The sequence below is a fragment of the Chanos chanos genome, chromosome 4, assembly GCF_902362185.1.
Source record: "Chanos chanos chromosome 4, fChaCha1.1, whole genome shotgun sequence".
In the NCBI taxonomy this organism is placed as follows: domain Eukaryota; kingdom Metazoa; phylum Chordata; class Actinopteri; order Gonorynchiformes; family Chanidae; genus Chanos; species Chanos chanos.
Window position 1 is genome coordinate 26,616,440 of NC_044498.1, and position 14,310 is coordinate 26,630,749.

Sequence of the window (14,310 nt, forward strand, 5' to 3'; positions counted from 1 at the left end):
CTTAACAGCATTAACAAAAGCACATCCATTTTCCATATTACTATATTAATGAATTTTTGAATTATGAACAGATACACATTCGGGTTTGTAGTTATCTTTTGCCTTACGCTGGTTTCATGTGTTCTTAATACTCCACCATCCTTAAATTTGGTCAGTTCACTGTGCTGTCACCCTCACAATCTTCAGTGTTTGCTATGGTTTGGATATGTAATCCTGGCTAACCATATTCATAAATGCAAGTCCCCACTAATTACACTTTTACCAGTAACAAAGTAATAAACCCCTGAAGTACAACGAGCATGGTGTGTAATAACTATGTAATAATGCATTCATATATGGTAAGCACTGTCCATATTAATTGTATAGTAACACTATGATATATTAGTCTATACAACAAGTACACAATCTACGCAGTGACTCAGTGGATCATGTTTCCATTCTTCTTTTGGTAACTGATAGTTACTCATCGTTTCCATATGTAGTTTAACAATTAGTGCCCTCACATACAATACTCTCATGATCCATCTAGTATGTCAATGTACAATAATCAGGGACAGCCTGTTTGAAATATGATCTCACACTGTGTTTTGCAGTGATTCAAGCTCTCAGACAAACACTCTGGTTTATAGTGACTCAGGCTCTCAGACAAACATTCTGTTTAGGAGTTGAAAAAGAACTCTCAGTGTGTCTCAAGGTACTGATGGATGAAAGCTCTTCCCTTCTCTTCACCACTATGCTAACAAACAGTAAAGCTTTAGGGGTGTGCGATACGTATTGTCTCACTTTGCAAAAACTAATGAAAAATACACTTTGAGAGTCCATGTATTCACTGCGTCATGTAGCCTAGCAGGATAGACTAGTGTGCGTGTGCATTGTGAGTGCATGCAGTGTGCTAGTATAGGTGTACATGGTCACCACACCACAAATCAAGCTAGTGTAGCTGCCTAAAAATGCATGACTAAAGTTAAAAATGAGTGAACAAACAGTACAAGGAGACAAAATACAGACACTACCAGCGTCGTTAGATTTAATTGCTAGACATGGATCATCCTCACTCACATGGAGGTGGTTTGGCTTTGAAAAGATGGATGTTACAGAGACGGCAACTGGCAAACTATGTCGGAAATTGGTTAACGTTAAAGACAGCTCAACAACTAACTTGTTTCAACATCTGCAAACTGTTGGATCTCAGTAATACTTGAATTGATGATTTCAATGTTTTTATTTTGTTTTTACTTGAATGCTTCAGTTTTAAGTGAATAAGTAAGACCTGTTTTCCTTAAATATGTTGTTTCCATTAATATCATTAGTAAGCAACAATTAATATCCTATTAACACAAGTGAGCTAGTACAATATAAGACTTTTACAAACACATTTCTGAAGGATGCAAAATATTGTCTACTTATCGTTATTGACAAAATCCCAGAAAATATCGAGATCTTGTTTTTGTCAATATCGCACACCCCTACTGCAACCAATGGTTAAATCAGCCAAAAGCAGGTGGAAGTGAGATGCTGTGCCCAGGCAGGTCTACCTATGTCGGTACTGTACGCTACAGGGCCCCTCTGGCTGCTGCGTCCCCACCAGATGCAAAGGACTCTACAAACAGAGGACAGAATTGACAACACACAATACTGAGTGATTTTCCTACAAACTCTAATTTTATACTTATCCCAGTTTTAGAATTACAAAGCTCCTGATGATCTTGTTTAACTTGTCTAAACACACGGATATGCAGTAAAATCGCACAGGTGCATGTTGGCTACCATGGTTATTTCGTAACAAACAAAACTTGACTGAGCAGGGCTGAGCCCTCTGTTAGTCAGAGCACTAACAGTCCTAGATTCACATCTCAGTGCCCACACACACACACACCCGCCCCCATTGTCCATCTGAAAATGAGATAAATATGGGATTACATGGTGAGCTAGAGTATAGAGAAACAAAAGTTAGAGTCATGAATCAAACAGACAGTACACTGTCCCTTGTCAGACTGAGTATGTATCCATGACAGTGCTGCTTACCGGGTTAGGCACTGGATCCAACAAAGTGAATTCATACTTGTAGAGAATTAGTGCCACAAACATGTGTAGTTCCATGATGGCATACCACCTGTCGAAATGACACACACACACACACGCTTTAATTACTCTCTTTATCCATGCAGTTTCATAATAAGACAACAATATGTTTATGAGTAAGTTTTTCAACAGCCTCATCAACGCTATAATCTCATACTTGTCTTCCACACATTACTGTACATTACAACAGCCCCAAAATACATCACACATGCCACAATTGATAGCAACAAGGAGAAATCCTGAGTTAGTGAAGCAGTGTGAGTGTGTGCATTGTGTGTGTGTGTGTGTGTGTGTGTATTAGTGTTTCAGTGGAAAAACATATCTAGCCGTCATTGCCATATGACTTAAGTACCTCACATGAGAAGAAAGCGAATGAGAAATGAGAGTAAGAGATATTAAATTAGAGACCAAGAGTGGAGCTGCTGTTCTAGTCTAATGTGACATACAACTTCCAGTTGTAATATCACACACAACTGAAACAGCAGAGAGACAGAAAGAGAGAGAGACAAAGAGAGAGCAACAGAGGCAGGATGGTGAGAAAGAAGGTAAGAGAGGCAGACTGAAATGTCTTGAGCATTAAAACTAGACAGGGAAAGGGAATAGACTGAGATAAAAAAAAAAAAAAACGAACGAGTGAATGAGGAGGAAGAGAGACCAATCATGCTGTGTGACATTATCTGACAAAATAACTTTGGAGACAGTGAGTCATGCCAGGACATTGTCTGTGAGATGGAATGAAATGGTTTTGGTGGCAGAGACAATGAAAAGGGGGGGAGGGGCTCAGCAGTGCTATTCCGGTCCATTTTCAACCAAAGCAAGTGTCAGCACTTCACCAGCTTCACAGAGCCCAGGTGTAGACTGTAGCAGAGCCCAGGTGTAGACAGCCTGCTCCTGGAGCGACCCCCCCTCCCCATGCTGTCTTGGTACTTTTGGGATTGATTAGCTGAGAGATGTATTGGTAAAGAACTAGTAAGGGTGAATGGGTGAAGAGTGACTGCCTGTTTATAGTCCAGTTCTGTTCAAAGAACAGGCATGGGAATGATATTCATTCTAAACGTAAAATAAAAATAGAAATCTCTGTAATTGCACACATATACTGTGAACTTGTCTCTGCATTTAACCCATCAAACACACACAAGAGCAGTGGGCAGCATTCCTTCGCACCTGAGGAGCATTAGGGTTAAATGCCTTGCTCAAGGGCACACAGCCATGGACGTTGGGCCTGGGAATCAAACCAGCAACCCTCCAGTCATGAGCCCGGTTCTCTAACCTTTAGACCACAGCTGCCTCGATTTCTTTTTTTTTCTCTCCCTCTCCCTTTTCTCTTCTATCCCCATCCTCATTATACCATATAATTGACCACACTAAGCAACCTCTCTCTCTCTCACTCTCTTTCTCCTCCATCTCCCATTCCCAGCCTCATTTGAGAGCAGAGCAGATCTCCATCTGGTCAGCCTGTGTGTGGTTCAGACTTAAGGTCACTGGGTCCATGTCTTCATTTCTGTGTGTTTGATGTGTGTGTGAAGTGGGGAATAGTCTCCTAGTTATCATCTGGCTCTGATCACGTCACATGCTGCCCCTGGATGCATTATCTCCTCCCCCAGGGGATGTACTGATGTCATTGTGGGCCCCCATAGGAGTCAGCTGTTGACATTTAAGGCCAACAGTGCTCAGTGCAAAGTAGTGATGAACGAGAAAAACACACACTTACACATGAATGTGCTTGTTTGCATAAGAGTGCCTACCGATCCAGTTTTAAACAGCTAAACAATTCTGTTACAGAAGCTTGAGTGAGCAGACAGAATACCGTATTAGTTATCAGTTGATTTATAACTGATGACATGCACAAACGCGCACACACACACACACACTGTCATGATATCCTATTGGGGACTTCCCATTAATTCCTATTATCCTGTAACTAAAGAATACTAACCTATCCCTAACCCTGACCTTAACCTTGACCAAAGACATGTTTTGACACTTTTAGTTTTTATCAATAACAGTATAGTTTAGAATGTTGTTCTCCTAGCGGGAACCAGCATTTGGCCCCCACCAGGCACTTTTGTCAGATTATGCTACCTTACTGGGGACATGGCACACAAACACACACACACACACACACACACACACAATGACACCCACAAACGCACGCGGACACACACACACACACACACACACACACACACAGTTTGTTTTGGGAAGACACAACCAAAATGTTTTTCTAACCTTCCTGGGCACTGGTTTTTGCCTCCTCCAAATGCCACAAAGCCGTCCAAGAAAACATTCTTTACTAAATCTGCCTTCTCCCATCGTTCCTGTGGGAAGACGAACAGTTTCATTAAAAATAATTTTATAAAGGCAGAGGTACAAAGATAACTCAAAGCAAGGTTTCCTGTATTTGACAACAGTTTCTTTGTAAGGCATGGAATAACTGAATGTGCACAGACATTTTTAACATCAGAGAAATGTTCAGAGAAAGAAAAGCTCTTTCTGCAGCTGCCTGGCCGGCAAGATTGACTCCTACAGCAACACTCACCACAAAGACTGATATTTTTAATGACATAACACAGCACATCTGGGCTACCTTCTGCGCTTGGACATTAAACAGTGCATCAGTCTTCTGTGTGATGAAACACATGTCATTATTGCACTATTGACCCCCATATGAAAACACATCTTCACAAGTCAAAATTTAAGACACATATCAAGAGACCTTACTTTCTGGCCTAAACGTAATCCGCTCAGGGCTCATCTGAACCAGAATCATTTGTCTCATTTACAAATACATAGAGGGAACACAGAGAGTGCATTTGCACTGTTGAGGCATTCTGTGTGTAAAATATTTAGATCCTGTTTTGGAGAAGTGGAAGAAAGTGACCCATGAATGCACTCTCTAAGCAAGACTCCAGACTCTGCCTGGAGAGAGAGAGCCATTCTCTGGCTCGCTAACAGGATGGCTTTGCTATAAAAGTAAACAAGGTTAAAAACTTATTTAAGACCAAAAAGAGAATGACCGCCAAGCCTGGCTTACTGGATGCATTAGCTCTGGATGGCATTTGTTCACTCACCACACACACATGCTGCACTGTTAGTTCTTTTTATTGCAGTGTATAGTCAGGCATCTACATCTCTGCGTCTCTGGTTTGATGTATATCAAAGATTTGTGACATAATGTTTGAAACCATTACATACTGATTTTGTGAACATTTCAGAGTGCCAAATGGGTGCCTCTTTCATTCCTCGAATAAACGATTAGTGACACTTAAGTCTGCCACAAGCTCCTATGAATTCATTGTCAATAGAAAAAAAGCATATAGGATTATATGGGAATGTGTTGATGTGGGTGAACCATGTTTTAAAGGTATTGATATTCAGAGTTTTAATATTTTAATAAAAGAAGCCTAGGATTTCAAAGCACTTGGGAAAGCAGAATATGCAAAGCTCTTAACATCTAAATCAGTTCATGCAGGCATCATGAATAAAATATCTGTGTAACAGGGGTGGACATTTCGGCTGAGTTCCTGTGAGTAGCCCTTCATTAGCAGGTTTACATGCACTTACTGTGGCTTTTGGAGTATTTAGTGAATGTGTGCCAGGACAGAGCAGTGCAATAACAGGGTAGACTCACAGGCTTAAACTCCTCTGGCTCAGGAAAGTACTTTGTATTCCTATGGGCCCAGTATGGAGACATCATTAACATGTCGCCAGGTGGGATGATGTAGTTCTGAAAGATATGAATACACACACACACACACACACACACAGCATGTACACATACAAAATGGAGTTTTTTAAGCACAGGACATAAAACTGAAACTGCATTCCTACCACAGTTCTTCATGCAAGAGAATATGAGGTTTTGCTTCCACATATCAAATACTGCATATGCAGATTTGCAGTTTAATGCATAACTTGTTAAATGATCACACCAAGTACATGTTACACATGCGTAAACAAAAAGGGAGTGTTTTATTAGCCTGAGACTGAAAACTAAAAGCCAAGGGGTGTATGAGGCCTGTGTATAAAACAGGGGAAATGAAAATAGGAGGGGTGTGCTGTGTGGAGAGCGAAGCTGCTCAGGATTTCACCTGAAGTCGGAGAGGTCGAACCACTCGACGGGTAACAGCTCCTGGGGCCCTCAGCCGAATGGCCTCCATTATACACCACTTTACGTAGGGCATCTGCTGAAGGTTGTCCAAGGACAAGTGCGTCTTCTGCTTGTCTTAAAAATGTATGCACATACGTATATGAGCGTGCACACACACATACACACATATTTGTATTGCTATTTATACTACTGGAGTACTAGGTATGACTGAATATTACCTCTATTTGTGTTGATTATTTGTATGATTTTTGCATAATGTTCATATGTGAGTGGATTTGTCATTCCTCTTATTTGGCACTTGACCATTGATCACAGTAGTAACTGAGATCAGATCTTGACAGATAGGTCTTTTCCCTTTCTTATGCATGACTTAAAACAATTTGAGCTCTGAGAGAAGTCCGAGAGAGTCTGTTCAAGTGCAGGGGCCTGTGGAGCTATGGGGAATGCTGGCTTCTGTTCCAGCCATTGTCAAGCACACCTGCTTCAGCTAATCAAGGTCCCGAGGAGCATCTGATTGGCAAAATCAAGTGTGTGAGATTAGGGCCAGAACAGATCCCTGCAGGAGGCCCGTGCTAGAGGACAAGGCAATGCAGTGGAGGATGCAAGAGTCTGCTGACCTCTTGTGGATTTCTCAGGGAACTGCAGGTGATTTTTTTGTGAAGGATGCCGTTGCATATCTAATTAGTAGCGGTGTAACTATTCACCGATTCGAGTCAGTGCACTGGGCTAAATATTTACAGCACGACTGCACTGATTCAAACAGGAACAGTGACTTAATTGATATCTCTGTACTGGTAGAGTCTGTTTTGACGTGGGTATCTCTGTTTAATTATTATTATTTAGAAATGTTGTCAAACTAATTTCACACTTTCTTACATTCTCGGTCGCTCTCCTTGTCAGTCACCATGAAAGAGGTGTGTCTTCCCAGCCGTCAAAGGAAAACATTTTTCGCCCTTATTATTGAACTTTTCGAACAGAAGCAGTCATGTCACATGTCGAATAACGCAGAACAAATTCATAACGCAGCTGCAAAAGTCCGCAAATATTTCAGCAGCTTAAGTAGAGATGAGGGCTTGGTTGATATTGTATTTTAATTTGATGAAAGGTTTTAATCTGTTAAGAAACACATATAATAACAAATGATAGTCCAAACTCTAATGTACCCTACATTCACTCTCTCTCCCCCACAATAGGCTCAGTTGATTTATGCCTACTAATTTGTTTTTTCTTGCAAGCGGTGTCACAACTATTGTATAATTAAATTTGATCTGTTTGTATTATATTGATTAGCATTGCATCGTCTTGTATCGCTCGACACCATATTGTATCAAAACAAGGCTAAGTCGTATCATATCGAATCATTTACTGCTTGAACTGTATCTTTCATGCATGGGATCATTGATTACACTATATAACACAATTTTGGTTCCTGGGTAGTAAGTGTGATTTCCTAATTGCTTATGCCTAAAAAGTGTAGAAAATGGCTAGTATGCCCTTTAAATTTTGCTTTTGTGACCTGAACAATGATATTTTGAAATGTACCTATTTCCAATGGGAAAACGGGCAAATTTGCACATTTTTGTTCACATAAAGTCAGAAAAAACATATGAATCAAAATTAACATGTATTCATGCCAAAGTCATACACAAATGTACAAAGTGACCACAAAAGATTTATAAATGAGTAGTTTTTGATGATAATACTGTAAATCATTTTCATGCATCAGCCCCCAAATATAGTCTCCCATCATGTTCTCGTCATACGCTCCTTGGTAGCAGCGTTCAAAGTCCAGTATATCCTGGTGGAAGTGCTCGCCTTGTTTCTCTGAGTACGCTCCTGTGTTCTTGAAAATATCAAGATGAGCGTCAAGGACATGGTCTTTGAGGGACATCCTGTAACCCATTTTGCCGTAGTTCTTCACCAGAGTCTCAACCAGCTCCACATAGTTTTTGGCCTTTTGATTGACCAGGAAGCCCCGAACCACTGCAATAAAGCTGTCCCAAGCTTTCTCCTTCCTAGTGAGCTTCTTAAGGAATTCCTTGCACTCCAGGATCTTCTTTATCTGTGGTCCAACAAAGACACTGGCTCTGACCTTCACCTCAGACAGCTTAGGGAAGAAGTCTTGAATATACTTGAAGGCTGTAGACTCCTCATCTAGAGCTACAAATTGCTTCATAAGGCCCAATTTTATATGCAGTAGTGGCATCAACACCTTCTGGGGTCCACCAGTGGCTCCCACTTGACATTGTTCCTCCCCACAGAGAACTCGGTCCACTGTGACCAGTGCCGCCTGTGGTAGTGCGCCACGGTGTCCCTGCTATCCCAAAGGCAAAGATAGGAGGAACCACAGATAAAGAAGATCCTGGAGTGCAAGGACTTCCCAAAGAAGCTCACTAGGAGAAACAGCTTGAAGTTGAAAGCAGGTTGAGGCTCTGGTGAAGAACTATGGCAAAATGGGTTGCAGGATGTCCCTCTGAATCCATATCCTTGATGCTCATCTTGATATATTCAAAGAGAACATGGGCACGTACTCGGAGAAGCAAGGCGAGCACTTCCACCAGGATATACTGGACTTTGAACGCCGCTACCAAGGAGCGTATGACGAGAACATGATGGGAGACTATATTTGGGAGCTGATCCATGAAAGTGATTTACAATATTATCATAAATCCCAAAAAACTACTCACTTCTAAATCTTTTGTGGTCACTTTTGTTTGACTTTGGTATAAATTCCTGTTAATTTTGATTCATATGTTGTTTTTTTCTGACTTTACGTAAATGAAAATGTACAGATTCGTGCATTTTCCCATTGTAAATAGGCACATTTCAAAATATCATTGTCCAAGTCACAAAAGCAAAATCTGAAGGGAATAAAAGCCACACTTTTTTCTACACTTTTTAGGCATAAGCAATTAGGAAATAACACTTACTACCCAGGAACAAAAAAAGTAAAAATTGGTTACACAGTGTTATGTATTTAGATGTGCATTGTATCAGAAGGAGATATACACACCCCTACTCACTAGGATATGAGAAGATTCAGTTCAGTTACTTTATTACTACTAAGTACGCTCCTTCTTATGTAAATTACAATTAAGTATGTGTTCACACCTCACTCCAAAGATAAAGCACCCAGAGCCACATGCTGAAGCATAGCTTTATCATCCAGGAGAAAAATGACTGTACTCTGGTGTGTCCATGTACCTTTGTCCTTTAGTGCAGATGTGATCTGGCCCATAGCTGTCTCATATATTGTTGGATTGGATAAGATGAAGGCAAGGGCCCAAAAAGTGATCTGAAAGATTAAGTTTAAAAATCACCTGCAAGACAGAATAGGTTGTGCCTTTTTCATCCATGAAAACATCTAGTGCCATTTCACTAAAGCTCAGAGTGTGTGCATGCAAAAGTATAAGAGAGAGCATCAGTCATGGTGAGAATATGGACTTACTGGTATAGCATTGGCCAGTGAGGCCCAGAGCATCAGGAGTCCGTAATTGGGCAGAAATTTGTCTGTTATGGTGGTAACGAGGTGTTGCAGTAATGTCTGGAGCAGCACAAACAGAGCATGAACATCCACATGTGGGTATTGTTTATTAGCGCAGAGCTGTTCAGCTGACCCTCAGTCCAGAACTCTAATCTCTGTCTGTGTCTGCCCTCCTCTGCCCAGCCTGTCACGCAGACTGACTGAGAAATACCAACACAAAATCTAGTACTGTGGGCTGGAAATGAGTCGCTGAACCGTGGACTGACGGTCAATTTTAGGTTGAATTCAAAGTGAATGAGATGGATATTAAAGGACATTTCTCTGGGGTCCTCTATACCTTCTTTTTACATTGGAATGTGATTGTGATGGGCATTCACTGAAATGGGCCCTGTCATAAAACAGTGAGTTTGTGATAAGGCCAGAGAAAGCTTTATCAGTGAGTCACAGTCAGCAGGTGTTCATTTCAATCGGCAAAACGTGCCAAGGTTTATAAAAAGCACTGTTATGTAAGACACAAAGTAACAGTTCCAACTGGGCTGTAACTGCAAGAAGACTAAGATCAAGGCTATACTCATCTGGCTGACAAACATATCAGCTATATGCTTTCCCTCAATGCATGCTTATTTTAGTGACCAAATGTTTTGTGCCTCGGTGTACATCCCTAATACTGTTTAAAGAGATTAAAGTTGAGTAAAAAGACGGAAAGGGGTTGTCTGTGTACTTGCCTTGCTGCCTGATTCATTATAAGTGTTTTCCTCAGCTTTGTTCACCATGTTTACCAACAGGGACAGAAGCCATTGTTTGGAACTTGCCCATTCCCTGCCAAAAAAAGCATCAAATGTCAATATTTGTTGAAAAACCTCAATATCACTGACTGTTCTGCTATTATCTGATTTTCACCAGTTACTACTGATATGCAAGTGGGTAAAGTCTAAAGGCTGTTTCTGAGCAAACACAGTCTGTTTGAAATTTTTAATGATAAATACACAGATTCTTCCTGCATGCGCTCACTATTTCAGCATTGATTTTTGCACTGATCTTAGGTGTGATGGTACTGTATGGCTAGACAATAAAACCAACCTAACCCGACAGTATTGTCTGTGAGTAGGTTACACCCCTTTGTCGTTACAGTGCAGACAGGCTTAAGCATGATGTGGAATGGTAAGGCAAACAAGGCCAAATGTTTTTGTCAGTCTGCAGGCTCAGCGTGCTGTAAGTGGGTATTTGCTGGCTCAGTATGTGGGTCATTGGGTCACTGGTGCTCACTCACTTCAGGAATATGTCGGGGAGCTGGGAGCCGTACTCAAAGCCCTCGTCGTAAATGGTAAACTTCTTCTTGAACTCTTGCCTGGAGAGCGGAGTTCCAGGAGCATTACATTTGCCCAAGAGGTTACTAATGACTGCTGGATACATGACACTCCTGTGATCAGAACAACACCTCAGAGAGTTAGGTTTGTATGGGATGCTGACTGCAGCCCCGCTGGTGGCTAAATCATGACAGAAATAAAATGGCAAACAGGTCCTGAAATTGTGAGACACACTGTAGCATTTGACTGTAAAACAAACATTTGCAAAAAAAAGAGAGAGAAAAGCACTAGGATGGGGAGATGACATTTTCACATAGTCATGGGTCAGGATACCCTATATACCACACTACTGTCACTGCAGCTAGCAGCTTCCTGTGCTCATGTAGCACTTGGGCAAATGATCTAATGCATGGAAATGAGTTCAGTCTTATACATACATGATAATAAAGCCTTACAGAGGTCTTATGGAGATTGCTCTCCTTTTTTAATTATCAATATACGACAAACAATAAAAAGCCTAAACATGCTAGATGTGTTTCGATATATATTTTGATTATTTCTCTCTAAAGGGGTCCTCATATCTGCCTGTGTTTAGGAGTTTATCTCTGAGGGAATATTACCTGACAAGTTCGTTGAGTTGCTGTGAGCCCCTGTCACCCAAAAGCTCTAAATGCTGGTTGAACTCCTCACAAAGGTCACTGACAAGGAGAGCTGTGTTGCCTGGAGTCAGTCTGCCTTTGATGAGGGCATTACAGGCCGGATGGAACTTATAGAAGCTACCTTTGCTAATGGATGCTGGGAGGGAAGACAAAACAGAGTTAACTAACACCAGGCCCGTAGCTAGAATATTTATGAAGCTGGTAAGGAGGACTACAGGTGCTGTATCTGATATGTGAGATGCAGAAACAGCAGCTCAGTACCTGTGTTGTACACTGGCTCCTGTACAGCCTGCTCAAAATCGACATCTTTGGACATAAAAAATGTTCGGAAGTCTTCATGTAAGGTCACAAAAGTCAAGCGCTTCCCAGCAGCATAAACAGTGAATACTGGTCCATACTGAAAAAAGAGTTAGAAATTCACATCACATCTCTCTGTGAGCATTAACACATATTGCTCCTCGGTAGGTCTAGGAGTGGAGCACCAACTTATACATTTAATTACCCTTCATGATATTTTAAATGAGTCAAATATCAAGAAACAATCAAACAACAGATGCACTTAAGCTATGGAAACCAACATTTCAAAGATTTTCATTCATTTGAATACCAATTTGAGTAACAGTCATGATTGCTGTCAACTACTCTTTGGGAATCCAGTCTTACTCATGGCTGGCAGAGAGATTACTTACCCCGAACAAATATCTGCACCAACAAGGGGCAGCACGTGTTCCATTGCAAGTCCTAGTTACATAAATTACTGTTCCCGTGGATACAAAAGAGCTAAGTCAGAACTGGGTCCAACTGGGTCACACCAATAAAGTTCAGAAAGCAATATAAGCAGCCAAATACTGTTCTTCGTTGCTATAATATAGTCAGCCTTTACGAAATATCGCTTTCTACAATCAAGTTGTTTACATTTTTAGTAATTACCCGATACAAAATAGCTAAAATATCATAATATTGTTGATATTATCAAAATAGAATTTTGAAAGTCGAGAAGTGATCAGTTTTGCTCTGAAATGTAAGCATCACATATATGGTAAGAGGACTCTAGGTCTAGCCAAACATAGGTCGCTCATCAAGCACTAACTGTAAACGCTGATTCGCGCTGTTAAGCAAAGAGATAATACACCTCGATAAGTGAAACAGATGTCCTTGAAACTTTGCTGACCTGTTAAGTTTTTTTTTTTTTTAGTTTAAACATGAGGAAGCACTTAGGAATCTATCTTCTTATATTCGCTGGCTAAACCTTTCAGCTTTATTTTCCTTACTTTCTGCTTAAATAACTCTTAGAGAGAAAGGTACATACAGGCCACATAAAATGTTTGCAGCAGGTGAGGGCGGGTGAAAACGGATTAGATATTTTTTCATTTACAGCAAGTGTTTTATCAGTACTGTGTGTTAAATAAACGACGAATAGATCGTACTTACATATCGAGCAGAAACAGACATCTCGTGCTAAAATTACACAACGCTCTATAAATAAGAGAACATAACCGAATATTCTCTCACCTTGGCTCTTGCTTGAGCGATGAAATACAGGGGTGCTTTGCCAAATTCAAAAGCCGCTCCAAACCAAGGAATCCATCCTCTAATACACGGGGGAGCGTACGGGTTGTTTTCAGCAAAAATAAGATGAAATGAAATTACCACAACAATCACAGATAGGATCAAAGTAATCCAGTCCATCGCTCTTCATCTCATTCACCCAACTCATTGGTTTTGTACTGTGCAGAAACTGGGAAAGTAAAAAGTGCTTAAGTACAAGCAAGATTCCCTGATAAGGAACGCGATAGGGGGATTCGTTGCTCTCTTCTGATTGGCTATAAAAATACACGGTATCTCGTTAATAAGAGGAAGAACAACTCTGTGAAGGCTGTTGTGGGTTCTGAGAAAAGTACATGGGTGTGAGATGTCCAGAAACTACAAACCTGATATAGAGAATGCGAAAACGCAGAGGCAGGGCCGAAAAACTTGAGCCAAACATGCATCAAAACTCCCTGCACTTGTCAGACTGACATTTACATTTCAGATCAATCGATTCTGTCTTATGGTCCATCAAATGTAGAGTGCATGTCAAGTGATCGGTGGGCGGTCAACCTCAAAATTGCAAACATCCAGTTCGTAATGCATAGCATACATTACGAGCCAGTTATATTGCAAAACCGTTTTACCGTAAGCAGTAACATTGCGCTAGCCGCGGTTGTGTGCCCTGTGAATCAAAATCCGCGAAAAAGTGGATGGACCTATGTTCTCTAACTGCACTTGTCGCTGTGTACGGGCGGGAACTCATCCAATCACATGTGCAGATCCTTCACTTGGGATGTCTGTCAGCTGTAAGGATCGTGTTTCCAAATACCCAGACTTGTCTGTAGATATAATGTTATGTGTAACGTTAGAACTAAGAGCCGTTTTGTAGTAGCGTCTAAGATCAATTAATATGATTTGGTGGAAGCAGAATCAAGAGAGATTAATTCGTCAAGAATATATCACTATAATAGCAGTGCAGCTGTGGTAATATTCAATAAACCACTGAAGCGTCGTTTGCTATCAAGTTTACACTACAGTGATGCAGTATAAAACAAACAACCAATACACCTAGGCGGTAGGAAAACTTTGAGCCTATTTTGATCTTTACTTGGCTTTACTAGGCTACCGCCGTTCTGA

General features: G+C 40.9%; 1 protein-coding gene across 1 annotated transcript; it reads right to left on the reverse strand.

Annotated features, from left to right (window-relative positions):
* Positions 1-1,531: 1,531 nt before the first annotated feature.
* cyp39a1 (cytochrome P450, family 39, subfamily A, polypeptide 1) lies at positions 1,532-13,332 on the reverse strand. Its single transcript, XM_030773027.1, has 12 exons — positions 13,156-13,332; positions 11,905-12,040; positions 11,605-11,779; positions 10,948-11,097; positions 10,403-10,496; positions 9,642-9,737; positions 9,398-9,488; positions 6,174-6,307; positions 5,714-5,809; positions 4,312-4,400; positions 2,026-2,113; positions 1,532-1,600 (listed from the first exon to the last, which is right to left on the reverse strand). The coding sequence occupies exons 1-12, from the start codon at positions 13,330-13,332 to the stop codon at positions 1,532-1,534; spliced, it is 1,395 nt and encodes a 464-aa protein (XP_030628887.1).
* Between the last annotated feature and the right edge of the window lie 978 nt (positions 13,333-14,310).

Coding starts and splice junctions, on each gene's coding strand:
- cyp39a1 (XM_030773027.1), bottom strand. CDS start 13,332: ATGGACTGGATTACTTTGATCCTATCTGTGATTGTTGTGGTAATTTCA. Junction 10,497..10,947: donor CTCCCCGACATATTCCTGAA/GTGAGTGAGCAC, acceptor TTTTTTTGGCAG/GGAATGGGCAAGTTCCAAAC. Junction 5,810..6,173: donor TTCGACCTCTCCGACTTCAG/GTGAAATCCTGA, acceptor CATATCTTTCAG/AACTACATCATCCCACCTGG.